Here is a 24,479-nt window from a genome sequence, read left to right on the forward strand (position 1 = left end):
AGTTCTTGTTTGAGGGGTTCAAAGTTTCTGTCTGGGACGATGAAGTCTGGGAGATTGACGGTGGGGAAGGTTGCACAGCAGTGTGAATGTGATTAATGCCACTGAACTGTACACTTAAAAATGGCTCAGATGGAAAATGTTTATGTTGTATGTATTTTATGGGAAAAATTAATAGATGTACTCAATAAGACCAAACACATCATTTAAATCTCCAGTTAAAATCAAACGGAGACATGCTGGATGGCATGGAATAGAGATTCTTGTTTACCCACACTTTTAAAACCAGGAACATGTTTTTCTTTTGGTTTCAAGACCATATTTGAAAACAGGCTTCCTATTTAATAATATCAGCTGATTAATGAGGAAAACAAGTAGATGAAAATGTGCATGTCAGTTGTTTGGCCTCACTTCATGCTTTTGGTGAAAAATTATGCAGTAGAATTATTCTTTCTGACTAATTGCCGAAAGAAGAGTCACCTTGAGAGCAAACAACTGATGTTCCTAATTTATACTGGAATAAAACAGTCTTCGTGTCCTACTGTATTGGGGTGAGCTGCACTTGGTAGGGAAATTGCTATGGTACCATTTAGGTATCTTGGCACTATGAGTCCACTTCTAATCTTTTGCATTGCTTTTCTGTCTTGTATTATCAATCTATTTCTTATCCGCTTCCTTTCTTACTGAAAACCCCTATTTTCCTACCTAGAGAGAGACATCTGATAGAATATGGCTGTGGTTACTATCATAATTCAAATGTTCCTTTTTTATATTAGGTGTTTCTTGACCCAACAGTTACAAAGAAGCAACTGGTGGAGATAAACGTAAACAAACTGTGCTAATGTAAACTTAACGTAGGAAGGGATTCATGGCCAAAGAAATCTCTCTTATAATTCTTTTGATCTTTTAAAATGCATCATAATACCAAAGATGTTTTACTACAGAGAAGCATTTTTGGCTTTTTTTTTTTTTCATGATTTCAAAGAATGGTAATTATGAGTGTCATGAAAACACATTGAGCAGCTGTATACTGTTAACAATAGAACCACTATATGAATGCGTGCTAAAACTGGCGCTTCATACATTCCCATTTCCTAGAAACTAGAGAGCCTTCTCAAATGGAGTAGATACCAGAAGAGACTGTTTTCTATTAATCGTGGCGTTGTACCAGTCAAGTTTTTAGAGCCAACTGGATCATCTTTCTTTTGGGACAATTCCCACATACTATTATATGAGATCTATATATACTGATTTATATATACTCAGACATGTGCATGGTAATTCTGCAAAAAGGAATTTTTAAATCCTTAAATGATAGGATTTTTTTTCCTCTTAAAAAATGCTATGTGTCAGTGGATTCTTTCACAAATATACATATGATTTATATTTAGAAAGCATAAAAAAAGCATAACAAATAACTCTGCAGTTTATTTTATGAAGGCTAATTAATAGGTACTTACTCATTAAAGACTAGGTCTGGCGCAAAATAGAGAAATTGGCTGTTGGTATGTTTGTACGATCTCCAGCTCAAGGCAAATGATGATAGACACATCCAAGAATACTGGATTAGGGTAATTTGGTCCTCAAGAGGCAGGTTTCTAAATCCTGAAGAACAGAACAATTAATCACAGAAATACACTTAGCATTTAAGTACATTCCAGGAAGAAGCTTCTTAAGGCAACCCTAAACAGTCACCTGTCTCTAACAGACTCAATTTAGTTCAATAGTCATTTAAGGAGCACCCACCCTGGGCATAGCCCTATTCAACATTTCATTCTAAATGCACCTTACATTTTCAATGAGGGTGAACTGCCAGGACAAATAAAACCAGGGAGCTCAGGCAGTTTCATTGTGGGTAACGTCTAAAACCCTTGGTTAGACTGGAGGAATTTATATTAACCTGTAAAACTTGCTTCATTCTACTCACAATAATATTAAACTAAAGAATATTTTAACAATTGTTAACTCCTGCATATCCGCTATCATGGTGGAAGATTTTAATTTTCGTGAATTTGGGGTGGTTGAAAAAATATCATTCCTTGCTCCTTTTCTTCTGGGGGTAATACCGGACTCTGATAAAGTTGTGGAGTAGAATGAGCGTCCTTGGGCCCTGTCCTGCCCTCTCCCACAGTCTGGTGTACGCCTCTGATAGCTCTTCTTTTGTTCCTTTTCTCATTGCCTGTACTCCCAGGGGCAACATGGTATTCTTCCATTTGTAGAGTTTTACCTGGGCAAGCTCCTCTTCAAAGAACAACTATCGGAACCTTCCCCAGTCTTTTCTCTTAGGGCCCTGGCTGACCACAGGTAATCCAAGAAACTGCTTTGCTTAATGGACTGGGACAATGGGATAGCCATTCTAAGTGATGTTTCTGTAGATTAATAGGGGCCTTATTAATAAAATTCTACAGCGCAAAAAATGACTAAAGGAGGAATTTCAAGGACAATTTAAAGGGTGCTGGAGGTAAGATGCCGTTTTCAGAAAGAACAATCTTTCAGGGTCTCATAGCACTTACTCGGTAGGTCTTCGCTTCCTTGTCTGCGCTAAGATTGGCCCTGCTCATATGATGCTGATAATGGGCTCATTGCGTTCTCACAAACAGAATGTATTTGACCTTATGAATATTTTGGGTCTGAAATGTCGCCTTTCAATCATCAACACAAGAAATGTATATTAACAACAGAACCCGTAGCCCTAACATCTCAGGAGAAATGAGCACGTGAACAGTTTCCCTACACACTTGATTAATTTGATATTGATGGAAAAATATGGTGTGAGGATTAAACGGGGAGCTAACTCCAACTGCACTGTTGGAGATGGTGAAATCTGTTGCCCTGACTTCTCTAGTTTGGGATGCAGACTGTGACAGGAGAGACGTTCCTACCTGGAAGTACCTTTGCCCACTTCACCACTTGGATCATCTGTTTGCCTGCTAAGCGGTTTAGAGTGGAGAGCAGGTTCTCGGCGGTGTCTGGTTTTGAGCTGTCATAGCCTGCATACACAATCTCAGGCTCGATGTTCTCAAGGATCATAACAGGGGAAGGCGTGAGTGCTCGTGAGATCGTGGAGAGCTGAGGGACCAGCGCTGTGTTGACTGAGGGCTCTTTTGCGGGAGGGATGTACGTCGTCCCTTCCTCGGGGCTCTGGGGAGGCGGGGGTGGGGGTTGCTGCTGCTGGGACTGTTCCTCATGAATACCTTTCAACTTGCCCAACTTCTTGGACTTTCGCGCTGTAAAAAATTATAAACGATAAGGGTAAATTAAGATTATGTTTGGGATACATCACACCAGGTAAGTTACAATAAAACACTGACTTAAACTGATGACTTTCTTTGAAAGATGTCCTGCCACACTAACAGAAATAGTCCCTTGTCAGTATTTTTCTAATACCAGGCACAGTCCTATTTCCTATCAATTAAGCAATTTAGCAATTTTATGAATAGGTACTATTAAGATTCTTATTCTATAAGGAAACAGACCAGAGGGTTAAGAATTCTAAGATCACATAGTTAACACATGATAGAGATGGGAGTTCAGAGGAAGGAGAATTATTTCGTATGCCAGTAAGTTACATATGCCTCAGTTCAATCTTACAGAAACCAGTTATTCCCGCTATTACCCACCAATGAGTTGCCAACAAGTGCCAGAATGGGTCTTACGATTCCAGTGCTGTCTCTGCTCCCTCTAATTAGCTCTCCCTGGTCCCTTTACTAGTTCTTCTTGGTGCCTCTCTACCACGTTTCCTGTTCTGGTCCATGTGCGATTGCTGGCTGCCGCACTTATTTCGTGTAAATGCTCCTGGGGCTACGTCCCCAGCTATACTGAGAAGCCCCGAAACACAAAGCCTGGGTGTCCCTCCTCGTTTACAGCCCTCTGGCCCCTGGGTAACTGCTGCACTTGGAGACAGAGATGTGCAGATTTCCACTGAAATAATGGGACAGCAATCAATCCCAAAGCAATGCAACAAAAGGGAATAAATTAAGTATCTAAATGATTTCAAATGAGAGAGCTAACTACTCTATCTACAGGAATTAATGCTACAAAAAAATCAGGTTTAAGTTACATCAATACACCCATATAAAATCTTCAAAAACCTGTCTCACTGACTATTTTTGATATAAACAATTCACATTATCATATAATCTAGAAATAAAAAAATATAATACTATAATGGGATACTACTTTAGATTTTTAGGAGAACATATTATGTACAAGTGACCTTGTGTTCTGATTTGCTGAGAACAGTCCTGGTTTATGCTGGTTTTCTCAGCGTGATTACCAGAAGCACCCTGTTTACTCTAAGGAGTGCCAAATTTTGGACAATGAATATAATGTGGTCATTTTAATGAAAACCAAAGGGTCAGTATGAAGTTTAATAACAACTGTTTTTATTTCTCATTTCCTTCAAGGGCTCCTAAAACAGACAATGAGAAATGAAAGACCGGGGAGGTGGAAGGGAGACTAGAAGGCAGATGGGAGAACTGGGGGGTGGACGCAGCTGCATGGGGGTGGATGGGGAGATGGACAGATAACCAGGAAGATGGATGGAGGACTGAATGGATAAAAAGGAAAGTAGCTTAGAAATGCCAAACTAAACCTCGAGCTATGGTGATAACTTACTTGCAAACGCAAGGTTTCCAATTTTACTGAATACTTCATTTCAAAATTCTTGAAAGACCAGGTACCTTCTACTTAGTTCTAACATGTAAGGGACTTCTAGAATACACACTTAATGTAAACTAGAAATATGCCACACTAATTAACTTGATTATAAAAAACAACCATTCTTGATTACAACTGTGGCCATTAATACTGACCACATTCATTACAGAAACACGATTTAGGTATAAGACAAATCACTGGCCAACGACAGATCTATCTGTCTTATCTATCTGCTTAAAAGATATAATTCCTATCCTTGAGGAGTTTAAAATTAGCAGAACAATTTTAAAACAGTCATTTCAAATCATTTCTTTATAGACTGTCTCCTTCAATAAAAGATATGTGTCAGAAAAATCTGATTTTTCAGAATTGCTTCAATAAAAAGCAAAGGTATCATATTCACATATGCAAATGGGAAGCTGCAAACGAGCTCTGCCCAGGGGTGCTGAGCTTACAGTGGAGAACTCAGATGCTTCCGAGGAACGGATGAGTGAGAGACCACGAAGAAATCAGCCAAGTGCCTCACCAATAGCACATAGTGACCATTTGGGGAATCAGACATCTCAAATGGCCTATGTCACACAAACTTTTCTCTAAGCCTCAACTGATTCACTGAAAAATGGAGATGATGGGGCTTCCCTCTCCCATCTCTCAGAGGGCTAACTTGGGAAAGAAAAATAAAACCATATTAGAAATTATTACTAGCATCTGAAATAATATATTTTTTACTTTTTCGATATAATATTTCAATGGTACTTCCATTCTTTCCAAAATTTTGCAAATATTCAAAATATTCCGGTTCATTAAAATGTCCTCATTCATTTTAAGACTACAACTGACGATAACCATAATTTGATTGACTAGGAATAGCCAAGGGTTATATTTTCAACTTTTATTAAAAGTGATATTTGCTTGCAAATTAATTATAAAACTCATATTTGTTTTAGGCCTTAAGTCTATCATGCTGTGTTTATTCTCCTGGCTGATTTAAGGTCAATGCCATGAAATATCAAAAAGAAGAGAGCTTAATGTTTTCTCTAGCACTTATCCACAAGACTATGTCCTGTAGCATAAACTAGTGAGCAGATTATCAACATTCTGTTTGGTATTTCAGGTACATTTAACTTTACCCTGTGATTTTGTGAACATATGTGGGACACACTTGGAATCGAGTAATACTTTGTATTTATTTAAATAGCTCAGGGTAATATTTTCAGTGTGCAGATTTTGCAGTCATGTGTATTCGTCCAATATCTTTTCTAAAAGTACAGGGAGTTACATAATTAATTACACTTTTATTACTCAAAGTAGCCTTTCTAAAACACTTGAAAATTTTATGCTGCTCTTCTAATACATGCTGTATTCTAAAATGAAAGCTTCTAAAAGTTGTTAATAGTGTCTTATGTGTTCCTATAATGTCCTCTTGATGATGCTTATGGGTACTCAATAAATGTTGAATTATTTCAAACTCAAATTTTAATAAACGTGAATAAGTTATTATACTTTAGTAATGGAGTTACACTATGCGGTTTCCCTTCTAATCCTTTTCTCTTTGTCTAATTTGCATCATTTTTATACTTTAAGATTAGCACAAGCTTCAAGTCCAAGTGTATAATTAAGATGTTTGCTAATTACACAGGAAAATCTTTTGCCAAAGATCCTTAATAAGCATGTTTCCATTATCCAAAGCATCAGTGAACATAAATTTGGGGTCTTAACACTGCTTACCAACCACCTTACTAAATTACCATGGAGTTAATGGGTGTTGGGCTTGCATGCGTCCAGGTGGCCGGAGCCCTACTTCATTTCTTGAGTGCCAATGACAGCTGCGGGGGGTGGGGGGTGTGCACGTGCACGGTGTGGGGGGAAGTGCAGTAACGGGACTGTGAACACGTCCCAGTCCCATTTAGGCCTAAAGGAGTTTCTCTTGTTCTACCTGGAAGTTACAGTAACTAGGATGTGCTTACAGGCAGGCGGCCCTCGGCTGCCAAGTCCTTAATTACTAACAGCATCTTGGCAGCCACTTTTTCCTGGCACTGCTGGGAGCCAGAACTCTATAGATTCTCCATGAATTGCTCCCCCAGGAGCTGTGCAATGGGGAGGCCCTGCTTCCCAGTCTGACCAATATGCAGAAGCCAGCAGGGAACATCTGGCTGGACCTTCTAAAAAGTGTGAAAAACTCCCAATGAGTTCCAAGGATTCACAAAGGCCTTAAACGTCGCATGACAAGACTTCCTTTTTGGTTTACTCTCTCTTCTGAAGCTGACAGGACCGGCAAGAAACCTTTTTGACAAACTTTTGGGGGAGTAGTATGATGGCCAGCTAGGATTTCTGTCATTCTTATATCTCACAGTAAAATGAGGCGATAAACAAGGTTCTCACAGTACTGTCATCGTGATCTTTCTCAAGTACCAATTACCCTAGAAATGGGTCATTAGCACGGCTTTGTTTTTTTTTTTTTTCTTTCCTTATTCTTTTTCTCGAGTAGAATAAAAGACTGAGATGGGATTTTTTTCAATCATCACGTTTCACTGGAAAAATTTAAAGTGAGAACTCTGTCATTTTAGAGAAGCTCCATGCTAGGTCTTGAAATTCTAGATCTTGGCAGGAAATATTAGAGAGGATATACTCAGCTTATGTGAAAACATGGATTTTCTGTTCACAGGCCAAATATAACTTCTGGATTGAACCCACAGGACAAGAACGGTACCCATCCTGTCATCCCTCCTTTAACAGACCGCTTCTCTTGTCACCCTCTCATTGGTCATGTTTTCCTACCCTCCTCATCCCCTTTATTTGCATGGCTGCTCTTTGCCTTTCTACTGCCAGAGAAGGCACACTCAGGAGCTGGGAGAACAACCAAATATCTCTGTGTGGTAAAAGCCAATGAGGGAATGTCATCTTTCTACAGGTTTAATTGGTTTTTGCAGCAAAACCTCTCTCATCGGTACTAACAGGAAAAAGAGCATCGAGTATTCACGAGGCTGGATGCTGGGGTGAGCGGCCAGCACCTTGATTTATGACTAAATGATTAGCTTCTCAATTGATAATAAACAAGCTGCATTTCAATTGTTTATAAATACTCCTTGAGTGGTTGAAGAACTTGAAAACAGCGTGTTTTATTAAAATTTTTCTCGAAACATCCTCATGTTAATGTACATAACTTAATAAATTAACAGGCATTGTTTATGTTAGCAACACAGAAAATATGCCATGGCAAACTCAAACCCAACTTGTGACCACTTTAAAAAACATTATACACACACACACACACACAAAATGGTAACCGTATGAGGTGACGGATATATAGTAGCTTGTGGCAATCATTACACAGGTATATCACAATACCAACTAGTACACATTAAATATAAATAATCTTTTATTTGTTAATCATAAACTCAATAAACCTGGGGAAAAAAGATATTCCAAATTAGTGGATCTCCACATATTAAATTTTAATGTGTGTACAAATATACCCACAGATATCTTTACATCTATAAGAGACATAATTTTGTTGCTGTCAGAAAACTTGTTTCTTCACTACTTAGCCAGTGACCACTATCTACCCACTACGTAGAAGGTGTCTTGGTTCTGTAAGCAGTGTTGAATAACAAGATCCGAGCCTGGACAAGAGATCAGAATCTTGGGGAAGGAAGGTGGATCAATACATAAGAAAAAAAAAAAAAAAAAGAAAGTATTTAGGCTTGTAAAGCAGACCATGATAAGTGTGGGATCCGTGGTACTGACAAGATACTTGGAGAATTGGATGATGGGAGGGAGAAGTTGTTTTATCTTTCTCAGGGAGGTCACATTTTCCTGTATCTCTCTGCTTTAATTCCCACCATGCTCTGGTTTGCTTCGGGTGTGATTCAGATTACACTGAAGACCCAAGTGCGCCAGGCCACCTCCTTCTATAAGGATTACCCAAAGTTAAGCCCCACTGACTCCTCTAAGAGGAGAGTCCCTCAGACCGGAAGGCAAATCTCATCAGAGAGACTTAAGCGAATCTGAGGCAGCCAGAATAGGGGGTCTACTAATTTTGCAGAGATAGTAACAAGGTTCTAGAAGATAATCCCCAATGACATATTCTGATACTTTCCCAGCTGGAGACAGGAGGTGGGAAAGGTGCAAAGCAAGCATCTGCCTACAAGGTACTTCTGGGGCTAGACAGATGATTAATATGATTGTTTTTATGACACTTATATTTTATTTTATATAGTGTTTTCCTCTAATAGCAACATTTTTCCTCCTCCCTTTTTTCTTTCAATGCCAGTCAGACTCAGGAATGTGTGTACGATGAGGCCATGTATGGAGAAGGTTCCATTTGGGGCCAGAGTTTTGAAGGTGACCCAGCAAGTCTTCCAGGTCTGGCCAGGCTGCAACTACCTTAAACTAATTTTATTAGTGGGGAAATAGCGATAGTGAAAAGCTGCCATTCACTGAGAATCTGTATGTTAAGTGCTAGGATGGCATTATTTCCAATATTTTCTTGTAAAAAGATCTCACTGAATCCGCAGAAGGACCTTGTGAGGTCAGTACTGCTTGTCATCACCACCACTCAGACAGGTACGGCGGTGTGCACAGGGTCACAAGGATGGCACTGACAGGACTGTGGCAGAGGAAGTAGGCGGTGAACTACTGTAGTGACAATGGAAAAACAGAAGACAGAAGCTCCATTACATGTGCAGGTGACATCAAATCAGGAGGTCAAAGCGGGGTGAAAAAGGGCCCAGCCCTCCAATGACTTTTACAAGTTCAGCAAGGTTACCATTAGGCTGCCTCTATTGAAGAGAGTAATCTTTTCAGCAGAAGGCATATTATGACCTGTACTGATTCACAAGATATATTCTCTCCTCATTCCCTGGGCAGAAGGGCCAACTTCGGTATACTCTGGGGCTGCTACCGCTGTAGCAGGTGTCCCAGGCTTTATGCATTCGCTCAGGTGAGGGCGCCTTCATTCTGATGGAAGAAGGTACCAAAAGATGCAGAATTCAGACTGGTCTGTGTAAAAAAAAATAGTATATATTGGGGCAGAAGAACTCACTACTTCTGATCAAAGATAAAGGTCCTAAGCTCCACTACGACTGAGAGTTGAGTTCTTTGGTCAAACAGATCTTTGAAATCAGATGAACATTCTTGAAAAAAAATACATATTATTTATCTGCTTTGTAAATTCACATTCTTTAGGAATAACTATGCTATGCTTAAGATCGATATATCTGTGGACGTAAAGCAAAACACGAACAAATAAGCACAAAAGGGAAAAAAAGGAGAGTAAAAACCTCCATCTAGCTTTATAATAAACTCAAAATAAGAAAAACAGTGCCACGCTGGCTGTGGCTGCCAAGCGAAAGGTCCCTCCCTCAGTTAAAAAGTTAATTCTTTAACAGCTGCAAGGGTTGCCTTTCTTGGCATATGTTTGAGCACAGAATTTATAACACGAAGCATGATCTCATTGGGTATGCAAGGTAAATAGTCTCATTAAGAATGTTTTATGAAGAAACATTACTGTTCTAACAAGGTCAAAGGGTGAACAAGGTATGAGAAAGAGGCAGAAGGCAGTGACCTGGAAACAGACTACAGTGCCCAGCTTAATTTACTGTGCCTTCCTGCGCCCTAGCATGATCTTCCATTGGCTCAGGCCAAAAAGAACTGGTCAGATGCTAGGACACATGCTGGGCAAAAAATCCACAGAAAGGGCCCCATGCGTACCTTCTCAAACCAGCAAGCTGGCTCAGTGGGATCTACCTTAAGTAGCAGTATACACACACAATACACACACACACACACACACACACACACACACATTTGCTTATTTATTTAGATTTATAAATATATAAACAAAAGCTTATCCAATAGATATATTAGGTTATTTACTCTTGATGAATGGCATTTTTCTTTACAACATTTTTGGCAAAAGATTCTATAAATAAGCTCTAAGAGAACACTTAAAATACAATGCTTTAACATTTGCCTGAACATCATTTTTAGGCATGTTTCGATTGTTTTGTTTTTCCCTCTTAGCATTTGTTCCTACTTTAGTGCTGTGGCTTCTTTCTCTTGGTCCCTTTCATTGTACCCAGTGACCTTACAACTCACAAGTATTCCAGAATTCGAATGCAACGAGGCCTAAATTCAATTTCAGATTTTTTTTTGTGACTACTATTTGTGCACCTAAGAAAGAAAAGCTATGGAGTGGAATGCAAAAATATGCAGACTAGGAGGATAGTTTTATCTCCAATACCAGTTTTCTTCAAAAGATTTTATAGCTCAATATTCTTTCTGTAAAATAATTACTTAGAGCCAAATCATTATAGTTTTAATTATTTTTAAGGACTATTACTTAACAGCATATTTTTTATAAGGTCATCTCAATTTTAATCAAATTATAAGTAATGCTTTACATTCCTTACATGAAAACTAAACTGATGAGGTTTTAGTTGAGACTACTGATGTGGAGATTATAACTGGATGATTAAAAATTATTAAAACTTCTTAGCAAGAAAAAGAATTGGTGAACTAGATAATCAAACACAGAATAATAATCCCATGAATTCATATAAACATGTATTTTTAACAATTGGCATAACACAGAAAACACTCTGCATTTCTGAGTACGATCACTCTAGTATTTCAACATTAAAAAAATGCAAGACAAAGAAGCAAAGCAGAATTTTTAAAAAATCTTCATATTAGAAGCTAACGCTAATAGAAAAAAAGGATAAGTAAACACGTTAACAAGTTAACAGGATGACATCAAGTTGGGAGGGAAATTAAATAGCCCTGAGGAAACAGAAAACAAATGTCAATATTTGTAGCTTTCATGCATTTTAAATAAATATTACTCTACATTTTATTCCACTGACATTATCAGAATAAGTCTAAATTAAGAATTAATAGTAGCCAATGATGCATGTACTTGAAAAAAAATTATTTTTCTAGGCTGGGATCTCTTCAGGATACAGGCTGAATTGGTCTGGAAACTCCCAGATAAAGCTGAGCCAAACCAAATGGCCTTTTTTGAATAAGTGATTCTCTTGCATTTGCTTCTCGTGTTTTCATTCCAGCTTTTCTCTGCACACAGGGTTAGCGCTAGAACATTCTGAGGCACTCTGATGATGTCTGTGTTGGTAGGTCGCAGGTCACAGCTGAGGAGGAGCCTTCTTAGCTGCCTGGTGGTGAGCAGAGCCATGCCAGGGTGGGGGCGGACTCCCATGCCTGCCCTCTCCGCTCTGTTTAGAAGATGAACAGCTATTTTTTTCATCTGGTATTCTGCCACAGTGTAAATTCCAGAGCTTTGGTGGCTCTCTCAAAACCTAATTCAGCACAGCAGGCAGGACAAAAGCATCTTTAAAAGAATATACTTTCCATTTAAGTTTCAAAAGTAGTCTTCAAATTTATATCATTTAGCTACATGTAAAAAAAAAAAAAAAAAAAAAAAGGTCCAAGAAAGAATTTCAGGAAGTTTTTGTTTGTTTGTTTGTTTTAGGGCAAAAAAGGTGGTTTTATTAAAGCACAGGGACAGGACCCGTGGGCGGAAAAGACTCAAGAAAGTTCTTAATAAATATGATGCTAACCCATAAAAAGAAACTTTTTTAGGAGAAGTAAATGTTAAATTCCTTTTTATATTCCATGATTCCTTATAGTCTATTTTTCCTTCACATAGGAGATTGAACTATAGATTTAGATGAAAATAAGCCTACCCTTCTCCATCACAGCTGGAAGATGAGCTGCCCTGAGGAGGTCTTCTGGAGACTATTTAAGTAGTACAGGAAGGATAACTGGGCCATTCTGAAAGTTTTTCTTTCAGGCTAGAATTCAGATTTATGTCACTGTAAGTAATTTTTAAAGTAATGTCACATTTACAATAAGGAGATTAAACAAAAACAGTTATGGTTTCTTCTCACAAACTGCCTGCCATTTTGCCATTAGTATTCTGCTCATATTCCAAAGATGGGTTTCCCTTCATTTAAAACACAGTCTGCTAGGCTGTTGTGATTTTTAACACCCTTCTATGTAGCTCTGAAGAATGGATGGTGCCTTTGATGATAAACTGCACTGATGGCTTTGCTGGTGCTCAAACGAGCCTCTTCTAGCATCATGGGGTGGCCCATGGCTGTCAATCCCAGAGCACAGGTCTTGGCTAGAAGTCAATTCTTCATTGCTGATTTGGGTTGGAGCCAATTTCGTGCTATGATTTTCAAATGGACAATATGTTTCTAAGGCACATACAATGTAAAATACCACTTTTAGTGCCCATAATAATTTTTAACTTCCATAATTGAATGGGGCGGGGGGGCACAAGCCTATAACATTCCCATTCAAGAATTTGTAAGCTGTCATAGGAATTTCTTCAGTCCTAGAGTTAAAATTCAAAATTCTTTCCTAGATTCAACTATTCTCCCTTTATAGGTATGATCATAGATAATAAAGATCATGAGACATGCTCAACATAAGAACATCGTCTATACTCATTTGTTTGAGTTCTATATTCTCATGCTTAGAACGTATCAAAGCACACAGCAGGTATTAAATAAGTGCTTACTGAACAAAGAGGAAAAAGTGAAAATGAATGAATGCTTTGCTGATATTCTACAACCAGTCGCATTTCTTAATGTGATGACTACAGTCACCATTCTCTAACAAAGCTCTTGAGGAAAACAATATGTTGGGTTTCGTCCCAAAGCCCAGTGAGCTAGGCCAGTCTATACAGAAAACAGCTCTAGCCAAGGCTCAACCCAGCCTTAATTTGATCACAAAGGCAGGTCAGGTGTCTCCAAGAAGAAGAAAATCAAGTACAGTAGTGGAGGGCAGGCAGCCCTGCTGGCTCTAACCTTGAGAGAGTCTAATGAGAGATGATAAAGGGAAAAGCCAAAAGTTAAGTTTTTTACCTCTTTAACCTCGTAGAAGAAATATTCTATCTAGAGACAAAATCCAGGAAGGAGGTACTTAACATTCCTAATCTTTGGGCCCAATTAGTATCACTGAGTTAGACACACACAGCAGCATGGGTTCCTTTTTGTGGGCGTAATGATGGGAAATGACTCTGCCCTTAACCCTGACCCATCCTTGGGAAAGAGCGCAGGATGCAGGGAAAAGCTGTGGTCTTCTCCTGCCCCAAATGACTCACTAGTTCAACACTTGATATCCAAATTGTTGGCACTCTAACAGAATCATAGCCTTTTAGGACCAGAAGGTACATCACAAAACAGTCAGTTTAATCTCCTCGTCTTAAATCAGAGGAAATAAAGTTCCAGAAATTTGAATTTGTTGAGATTCCAGCTGGTTAAGGTGAAAGATACATTCAGCCTCATCATTTCAAGTTCAGTGGCCTATTAGCAGTGTTAGCAGCAATTTTTATAGAGGAGCGGCTCAGTAAAACATTTATCTGTATTTTATTATAGGATGTTGGAAGGCATTTGACGAAAATTATGAGGGAGAAGGTGAAGACCTTTCCTGGCTATCCGATAACTACTTTAATACCTGCTCATATCGCATGAACATGAAGCCCACCAAATAGAATTCTGGCTTTCTTAAAAATAGTTTCTTCAGGATTATCATGAGAAAGTGGTCAAAGTTGGATAAAAAGTTACTTATGACTCTTCGGAAATCCCTTTTACGATGATGGCACTGAAAGCTAAGAAGGAAGCCCCTACCCCTCCCAAACCCAAAGCCAAAACAAAGGTTTGGAAGGCCAAGAAAGCAGTGATGAAGGGCGTCCACAGTTTCAAAAAGAAGAAGATCCACACATCACCTACGTTCGGACGACCCAAGACTCTGCATTTCCGAAGGCAGCCCAAATACCCTCGAAAGAGTGCCCCCAGGAGAAATAAGCTTCATCACTATGCCATCATCAAGTTCCCCTGACTACCAAGGCAGACATGAAGAAAATAGAAGACAGCAACACGCTTGTGTTCATTGTGGATGTCAAGGCCAACAAGCAGCAGCTCAAACAGGCTGTGAAGAAGTTTTATGACATTGATGTGGCCAAGGTCAACTCCGTGATCAGGCCTGGTGGAGAGAAGAAGGCATATGTTCGACTGGCCCCTGACTATGATGCTTTGGATGTTGCCAACAAAATTGGGATCGTCTAAACGGAGCCCAGCTGGCCAAATCTAAATACAGTGTTTTTCATGATAAAAAAAAAAAATTTTTTTTTACTCATGACTCTAGGTGGCAAGCTGGTTAGTAGACTAAAACTGTTTGCATGATTCTAAGTTGTCTTATCTGCGTATAGGATATCTGTTTTGGTAATGACATCCCAGAGGATATGCCTTATTAGTGACCCAATAATTGCCACGTATCACTCTAATGATAAATTTCAAGCCACTGAATAACTTCTGTAGACCTTTCAAAGCCCTGTGATTTGCACTTAGCTGTTATGATGCAGAGAATGCCAGGCATGAGTTGAAGCCCCTGAAGGCAGGTATCTGCATAAACAGGCCGTTTTCCTAAGTGCCAGGCAGGATTTGGAGAAATGGGGTCTTATGTACCTACAGCTGCCCTCACCTTTCTGTCTCCACAGAATAAGTATGTGGCATAAACTACCAACTCCAGGAAGTTAATTTTTTGTAACATTTCATATGCATCAGTTTGGTTAAGGAATCACTTACATGAATTATTTCTAATATTTTCAGCTGTTAGAGTCCATGCTTTTTTTTTTTTTTTGGACTTGGTTCATACATTAAATATAAGTTTTCAATTTTTGTATTTTCAGGGAACTGCTCTCAACCAGGGAGAAGACATACAGTATATTACAAAAAAAGTAGGGAAAAGAGACCAGAAATTTTGGGAAGAAAGTCTATAAGCTAATAATATCCAGCTACTTGGTTAACTTGTCCATGGATACATTTTAATTCCCAAAGTATAAATAATTATTAAAAGCTTTGTATATTTTAAGCGCTTAATAAAAGTAACAACATAATTGAGAAGTTCAACAAATAAAGGATCTAAACAAATGAAGAAAAGCAGATACTCCAAAAACAAACATAACCCTACCACTAACTGTGGTCTACACATGGTCTTCCTCAGGATCATCTGGGGGCTTTTCAAGATGCAGAATCTTGGGCCATCCCAGATCTACAGGTCAGAATATCTACAAGTGGGGGCTGAGGGTCTTCAGTTTTTAGGAACTCCCATATGATTTTTTTTCTTGCATTTTAAAATTGAGAACCACCATCCTAAACAGTCTGAGTGAGATTACAGAAGGGAGGAGAAACAGAGAGGACCTGGAAAAAAGGTTCTTAAAAAAAAAAAAAAAAAAAAAAAAAAAAAAAAAAAAAGGGAAGGGAATGAGCAAGACACAGAAATTAAAACACAGTCTACAGCAGCATTTCTCAGTCTTATCACTACTAACATTTTAGGCCAGATAACTCTTTGTTGCTGGGTTCTGTCCTATGCAGTATAGACTATTTAAATAGCTACATCCCTGGTCCTCTACTCCCTAAATGCCAGTAGTATCCTCCCACTCCAAGCTGTGACAACGAAACATATTTCCAGACTTTGCCTAATATCCCCCTGGGGATATAATTGCCCCTGATTGAGAACCACTGGTTTACACTACGGAAGTTGATAAAAACAGTAACAGTGAGCTAGAAAGATAATTAAATTCTTAGACTATATAAAAAACAATCAAATGAGAACTGAAATAAGCAGCATACTAATTTATTATGCTCCTAAAATTAGTTTCCTTGATCACAGAAGTCATAAACTGGAAAGTGAACTAAGTAAAATTTAAAAACTTCGCTTTCATCTTTCAGACTTTGGCATCTTTCACCAGAAATTTTATAATTCTGATATCTCAAAAAGAAATCTTAAATTCTGACAAGATCTGCGTATTCCCCCCCCCCCCCCCAAAGGCAACAAACGCTTGGAGCTGAGAGCTGGCTACTCCCCTCAGACAGAGCACTGGAGGTCTTCCCCTGTGCTTCATAGATGGGTTAATTCTGTACAAAATTCTCTGTATGCATCAGTAGTGCTGTAAAAGATTAGGACCTATCCATAAACTTAAAATTCATGTTTAGCCTTTTAGAAATCCAAATCTTATTATCTGGGCTATACTGAAAACATAATTTACCAACAACATGGGCACACACACCGGCACACTAGAGAAGTTCCCACAGCTTAGTGTAATCCCAGCCTCAGGTTAGCGATTCAAAAGCCATGGCCAAGTACCCTAACATGCTCAAAGGGTGTGTGTACTGACTGACAAGTGCATATCCTGCATGTTATTACACTCATAAAAAAATGAGTAATGACTGACTGACTTCAATATTCTCACATTAAACTTCAAGCTGGGTTTTTTACAATAAGCTTCCTTACTAACCATCCATTAAAAGAATATTTGTTCCTGCAATGAAACAAAACAGTCTTCCTTCAGCTGTGTTGCTGGCACTGCTCCCCATGGTCAACTTCCTGCTGACACCACCTGGAGGTAAAAAGGTCCACACCCATAGGTTTATAGCCTACTTCCCATCTTTGGAAGTTGCACCTTTCCCCTCATCCCATGAATGGTAGCCCTGCACATAGCCTAATGAAGCATACAATTAAGCATGACTATAACATAAAGGAATTTCCAGGTATAACCTGTACAGAGTTGCTTCAATCAAGAGTGTAGTTTTACACTATTCAGCTCGGCAGATTCACATTTTTCTCATGGATGAGGGCCTTATAGGTCCTTTCTGATAACACACTCCTTCTTCAGCTGGCAGGCTTCTCTACTTCGCTGAAATGGGACCAAAACACTGTCTTCACATTTATGGTCACAAACACAGCATTGCTTATTTCTGCTTCACTCAAATGTCTGCCCAAACATGGGCTGAGGCACTTCTGTCAATCTTGGTGAAGTTCTTGGGAAGATGGGTTTCTTTTCTCACCTGAAATCAGCATATATGCCTGACTTTGACTTTGGATTATAACTGTTCTGGAGACCATAGACCATAGACCATAGACCATTACACTGATGTAATTAATGAACCTGGGGACTTGGGATCCCACTAAGCTGCTCCCCCAAATCTTCATCTTAATCTACTCATCTCAGGTCTTTTGCACTCCTGTATTTTTTTTTCTTTTCTTTCCATTACCTTATAACCCTGTTTTTTTACATTTATTTTAAAGGTTCATTTCTCCAGTCTTTTCACTCTGGGCCAACTCAAAGGATCCTCTCTGGACCTTGAACTTAAAGCTTCATTACCAATCATCAGACCAGGGCTAGAATTTCCACCTTGACAGCTACAACAGCTAACCCAAAATGCTATCCTCCTACACTGGAGACAAAAACTGTGGTTAGATAAGCATAATTAAGAAGTTCAAACACCACATAAAATCCCCCATCAACAAACAAAGAGATACACAAAAACCTTTTTGCAATATATTATCATTTAAGAAGTTGCCAGTTATACTATATAAGTCAACATTATGATCAAGAGTTTTTATATGTTTTTTGGAAACGGTACCTTCCTGGTAAGGGTATGGAAACAATAATATTTATAGTAGAACTTTCTTAAAATATCATCCTTGGAGTCTTTGTTATGGGACTGGTTTCAAAATGAGAATACTGTGCCTTAAATAACTGTCTAACCAAACTTAGAATTTTTTGCTATGGTCAGCTTAGTTATATTTGTGCAAAGTTTAACTGCATGCTCATGCATTCACTCACTTATCCCATGAGCATTTATTAAACACTGATTTGTTTAAGTGCTCTAGATATAGAGACAAAGGGAGAGTTCTGTTGCTGAGAAATTCAAAGACTATTTGACAAGAAATACCTATAAACAAATAATTGTAGTCAAATCTGAGAAGTGCTCCAACAAAGGCTTTGGAGTTACAGAGGAGGTATTAATTAACTTCATCTGAGGAAGTTATAGAAAGCTTTATACAAGAAGTCTTAATGAATTATATGCATATTAATATCCTGGAACTGTCTAAAAAGGAATGGAAGTTCTCCCCACTGTGCAGAAGACTCATCTGTGAGGGGTCCTCAGTGTGGAGGTGATGAGTTTTTTGAAGGAGGAGCGGAGTGGGTTAGAGACTTGTCAGCAAAGGGGAGGAATATGTAGGACATTTCAGAACTGTGTGGACAAAGGCGTAGCAGAAGGTTGTGAACAAGAAATCAGAGTGGCTTTAGGGAAAGATGGGATGGTGTCAGGGGAAAGGAGAGAGGCAGATGAGCCAGGCAAGTGTGGACAGGACCCAAATCAGGAAGCCATCCGGAAATCCCAGAGTGGTAACTGTGTTTTCTTGGATATAAATGGTTAATAGTGTGACGACAAAAGAATGGTCCCCCAAAGACATCTACCTCCCAGTCTCCAGAACCTGTGAATGTGTTACTCTGCAGGGCAAAAGGGACTCTGCAGATTTAATGACGTTAAAGTAGGGGAGATGCATTTAATCTGGCTATGAAGATGGAAGCAGGTCACAGCCTTCAGAAGCTGGAAGAGGCAAGGAAATGAATTTTCTCTTTGAGCCTCTACCTAGGATCACAGCCTCCTGACACGTTGATTATTTTAACTCAGTGAGACCCCTTTTGGATTTCTGACCTCTAGAATTGTGAGATGACAAATGTGTGTTGTTCTAATCCTGTGGTACTTTTTATAGCACTGATAGGAAACTCATACACTTAGGGATACAGGCGGCTCCCTTGGCCTGCCTGTGTCTGCTGCAAATGAGAGGCCCTTGCTGTGCCTGACAAAGGGACCTTGTCACTCACAGCAGTGAGGCTGACTTGGCAGGAACTTCCCCACAGCATTGAAGCAGAGGGAGCTGTGGGGTGGGGGAAGTCACCAACTGTGTGGAGGGCACAGCGGAGTGGCTGGCAGGACCTGTTGCACTGGCCGGTGCCTATGAGCAGTACAGACCCTTTGCAGGGCCCAGGAGAGGTGGAAGTGAAAGGGATGTGTGCGGGCTGAAAACAGACCATCATTGTATTTATGGCTTTATGCTCAGTCACAGGATCCCATTTATTTTATTTCAAATAACCTAAGGGGAGGCTTCAGAGTTTCTTTATTAAGGGAGAAAATGAGTCAAACATTTTGAAAAAAATTGACCTATAGGATAGGAAAGCCTGCTGGGAACAGGGCAGTTAGTGAACCTTACAGTAAATAAATCAAATAGAACTAAGTCTTTCAAGTTTTATTTTGAATCTGTTTTTTAATCCAGGGCATTTTAATCAAAGCTCTTATATATTTAAAGCCTGATAAGGAGTTTTATTTAACCACGAAACAACTGGAAATGTGTCACCACCATTATCTGAGAAGTTTAATGATGTGGCCCAAACCATCTCTACTGAGCCAGGATGGAGAAGCGGGTCAAGAGGTCCTTTACTCTGAAGAACAACTGTGTGGGGAACAGACCCACTCGAGGGTCTGGAAGACGGAATGCACACAGACATCTTTGGGCCTGTGATGACTTGCTGGAGAGAGGAGCACCACGGCAGGGGTGGTGGCACTGTGTGTGTGGGAAGATGGAAACTTGCTCCCTTTGGGCTCCTCCCAGCTCTCTTCAGGGGTGCAAATGTCCACTCATGCCCAGAGTATGAGGTGGGAGCCAACAAACAAAAGTCACGTGACACTGAGGAGGGTGCTTCTAAATCAGTTTCCTGTCTTACAACCAATCACAGTCCTGTCCACGTTCCCTTCTTTCCCCCTTCGCTTTCTTCCTGAGATTATTCTCTGCCTCCTCATCTCCTCCACTCATGGCTCCCCAGAAGACAACTCTACGGCCCTTGTTTCAGACTTGTCCTCTCTCAGGATAAGAAACCAATGTTCATTCTTTGCGTTTTGAGCACTCTGCCCCCCATATCTGTAGCATTTAAGTGTATAACTTATAAAGTACTGCTTTGAAGAGCACGGACCACTAAAGCCAGTGGACTAAAAGCTAACACAGCCCTCTGTAAGTCTGTGTTAGGGTTAACAAGGAAAATACAAATATGTTAACTTAAAATATCATTTTTAGGGGAATTCCCCCAATAAAGAAATATTTTCTAAATGCTTAATGATTTACTTGAGAAAAAGAAAAGTAACACTAAATAGAAAAACAAAACAAAACAAAACAAAACAAAACAAAAACCTAAGGTGCTTAAAAAAACCAAACAATGAAAGGGTTTTCTTCTGTTAAGAAAACTGCTACCAATGTTCTAGTAACCCTAGAACAGTTGTTTTCAGCTCTAGTGAACTGATGTACAATGTAAGTTTTTTTCAAAGTAAAGATACCCATGCTCCTTAAGATTTACTGCATGAGGGCTCTGAGAGCAGGGCAAGGGCGAGTGTGAATATGATATGCAGCCAGAACTAAGAACGACCACCCTAAAATATCCCTTAATTGCAGAGTCCTCCTGGGCTTCCTATCTTTCTTCTGCATAATCTTTTGAATGTGGCTTAAAATTTCTAACCTGACTCAACTTAGCTTATCTAAATATATGAGCATATACAGACTGGGAATTTGTTTTTATTCTACAGGATTTAAAAGAAAAAGAAAAAAAGTGAGTTGGGGCGCCTGAGTGGGTCAATCAGTTAATTGTGCAACTCTTGATTTTGGCCCAGGTCATAATCTCAGGGTTGTGAGGTCCAGCCCCACGTCAGGCTCCACGGCGGGCATGGAGACTGCTTAAGGTTCTCTCTCTCCCTTTACCTCTAATCCTCCATCCCCACCCATCCAAAAAATAAATAAATAAAGGAGCTAATTAACATATGCAAATGTTTCTAAGTAATTATCATGAACTGCCACATGAAGGTGAAACTGAGTTTTTACTGGTGAACTACTCTAGTTTTAGAATCAAGAATGGCTAGAGGTATCTGGGTGGCCCAGTAGGTTAAGTGGCCCAGGTCATAATCTTGAGGACCTTGCGGTCATGGGATGGAGCCCTGTATCACGGTCTACTTCAGATTCTCTCTCTCTGTCCCTCTAGCTTAGACTCTCTTTTTCTCAAATAAATAAAATCTTAAAAAAAAAAAAAAAGAAAAAAAGAACGGCTTGATTTGGCTATTTCTAAATTAAGAAAACTGTGTGAGAAAAGAAATCTTAAAGAATTAAAAACATTACAAAAAAAGTTCTTCATAACAGTTTGTCTCCTGACTTCTCTGGCAGTTGTTGAAAGTGAGTTCTGAAGTTTCTGGGGAATCAGTAACATGCTAGTGTGGTTCAGGAACTGAAGGGAGCAGGCAGAAGGTTAGCTTCTAGAAAGTGGCTCCCAAAGTTCTGGCCTTTCTCTACAGATGTTTCCCCTCATGTTACAAGAGCTACAAAGGAGATAAGACATGGTCTGTGTTCTCAGGAGACTAACCAGAGTCTCAGTTGTCCTCAAACTAGAAATGATGGAAAATCCTCTAAGATGGCCAAAAATCTTCACGATAAAGTCAGTTTAATTTTTTGGTAAGAATGTGAAGGGCCTAATCTCATAATTTGAGTTCAGGGAGCAGCATCAAGTGAAGATAGGTGCTAAGTTGGAACCGGGGTGGTGTGCAGTGGGAAGGGGATGTGTGGTGCTTTTTTAAGGCTTCACGATGCAGAGCTGCTCCTTTCCAGACAACGTCCCACACAAGGATGGGAAACTGCCATAAAGCCATTTGCACAAAGAAAGCAACCAGGATGCACCACATATCAAGGGGCAGAGCCAAGGGAAGCCATCTTGAGGGGCCGCCACGTTGATCAATAAATACGAATCAAGAAGTTAGTGGATAATACCACTCCAAGGCAAAGACAAAGAACTCCAGGGATCTGTGCCACCGTCAACACTAATGGTGCTCTTAAGGCCCTGCTGCAATTCTTAATGCTTATCTGGCCCATAATAAATTCTTCATTCTTAAAGATTAGGTCTTTGAAAGCAAGGCCAATGCCTGCCTTCTCATGTCACACTGGCGACATCATGGGAGGATATTGGAATTTCAGAGGCATGTGACACAGATTTGCTGAACAAATCAATGGACAGATGCAGCAGAGATGCCCTTTTATAGAGAGTATGATTCTCTCCTACACAAATTAGATTCATCTTAATATAAAAGATAAGTATATGGCAACAGAGTAACTGCTTATCTTTATCACTACTAAACATATTTCATATTATTATCCTCTCAAAACAAATACTGTACAAAACACTAAGGGAGAAATATACAATTACATTTTGGAGTTTCTTATTTTTATGACCTAACTCAACAACTGCCTTTATATCATTGTTGATAGATCTCCTTTTCAAAATAATGAAGCAGCACATTCCGAAGAAACCATTTTTGTTAGCTTTGCTAGTTCAGCTTTTAAAGTCTCTTGTTAAAATGTAAATCATTATTTTTTAATCAGTAAATAAAGTGCTCAGCAAACGTCCATCTTTATTCTCTCAATATATTAAAGAGAACTATTACTTTATTAATCACTGCAGTATGTATTTTATAATTCAATAAATCAATAAAAATATTTTAAAAATCTGTTAGAATTGGGTTAGCCTTTAAAAGGTATGTTTTCTATCCCAGAAAAATCATCATCTTAAAAGATTCTAATTATATTAAATATACATATTAGTACCAAAGACTGAAGAACTGTTGGCAAGTTAGCTGGATGGTTTTTTGTATATTCTAGAGGTGAGGACAGAGGACTTTTTGTAATATAACTAGTTTCTGCTCCCCATCTTCCCACTCGTAACATTTTACTACGAATATGGGGAGAAGATACTTATTCAGAAAGCCAACAAACAGATGACCATTAGTCTCTAGGTTTTCAAATGGAAAAAGATTAAGTTACATGCCTTAGTGGATATACCTGTTCAGTAATTTTAACTTCGTGAAACCAGTGTTTGAGGTAGTAAAGTGAATCCTACAGAACAGGTGGGAACTTTACCTAGAAACAGTGTTCACACCTTTCTAAGCTGAATGAGTATGGTAAACCTATGATGCTTGATTTTAAGTGGTTTCATCTTCTCTAACATTTCCTTAGCCCTTATTCCCTACCTTTCCTTAACCCCAGAACTCATCCTTTCTCCTAGAGTCTGGCATTTAGGGTCAGAGAACAATTGGAGTATATAGAGAGATGTTCTACAAGAGAATGTATACTTTACACATTGATTCTTTTTTTAGTTAAGATTTTTTATGTGTGTATGTGTGAGCTTTTTGTTTATTTTTAAAGTAGCTATGTCAAAAATTCTTAAACTCCAAAATAAAGCCTTAGTAGTTGTGTTCTAAGAAGCATGAGAAGTTATTTTCCTTTATCAATTTGCTAACTAGAAACAAATGCTTTTTTACTTTTAAATGTATGGATAACTTATAACACATGAATAAAAATCAGAGTTGAAAAAATTAACTGATTTAGGGGATTCTCTACAATTAACAGATGACTGTAATTGTTATGAGTCTGTACTGAATCTATTACAGTATGATTGCTATCTATACTTCCAATTCCTTTCTGAAAAATGGGATCAAAATTTTTCTTGTCAAAAATCATCAACTGTTGTGCCCCAGGGGTCTATAACCTGCCGCATCGACCTGGGTAAGGTAGGGGCAGCAGAGGCAAAGACCTCTGGAGGACTCCACCCAACCAGAAGGTCCATTCTGGTAGGGATCAACCAATCGGCCCAGATCCTTTCTTGGGAAGTTTGAATATAGGATACTTAGGTGACAATGAAGCTGAGAGACACAGAAGGCAGTACATAGAGACAAGTGTAGTGAAAACCACAAGTAAGCAAAAGCACCTAGTGAGGGAGAAAAGAACTTCTTCCTTGAAAAAACAAGCCATAAAAAGAGAGAGAAAAAAATTAAAGAGAAAGCCCTAGAGATTGAAAACTTGATGTGTCCAAAGAATATCCCAGTTTTTCCCAAAGACTAGTTGTGAAACCAACAATTTTC

At 39.0% G+C, this 24,479-nt stretch overlaps 1 protein-coding gene across 3 annotated transcripts in view; it reads right to left on the reverse strand.

Annotated features, from left to right (window-relative positions):
- Positions 1-24,479, reverse strand: part of NR3C2 (nuclear receptor subfamily 3 group C member 2) — a 343,191-nt gene that overhangs the window by 66,720 nt on the left and 251,992 nt on the right. For all 3 annotated transcript variants that reach the window (XM_059373509.1, XM_059373502.1, XM_059373519.1), the window contains exons 5-6: positions 2,880-3,224; positions 1,458-1,602 (exon numbers count right to left, since the gene is read on the reverse strand). In XM_059373509.1, the coding sequence (XP_059229492.1) occupies positions 1,458-1,602; positions 2,880-3,224 (490 nt within the window). The remainder of the gene's footprint in view (positions 1-1,457; positions 1,603-2,879; positions 3,225-24,479) is intronic.

This window comes from Mustela nigripes, chromosome 1 (assembly GCF_022355385.1).
Source record: "Mustela nigripes isolate SB6536 chromosome 1, MUSNIG.SB6536, whole genome shotgun sequence".
In the NCBI taxonomy this organism is placed as follows: domain Eukaryota; kingdom Metazoa; phylum Chordata; class Mammalia; order Carnivora; family Mustelidae; genus Mustela; species Mustela nigripes.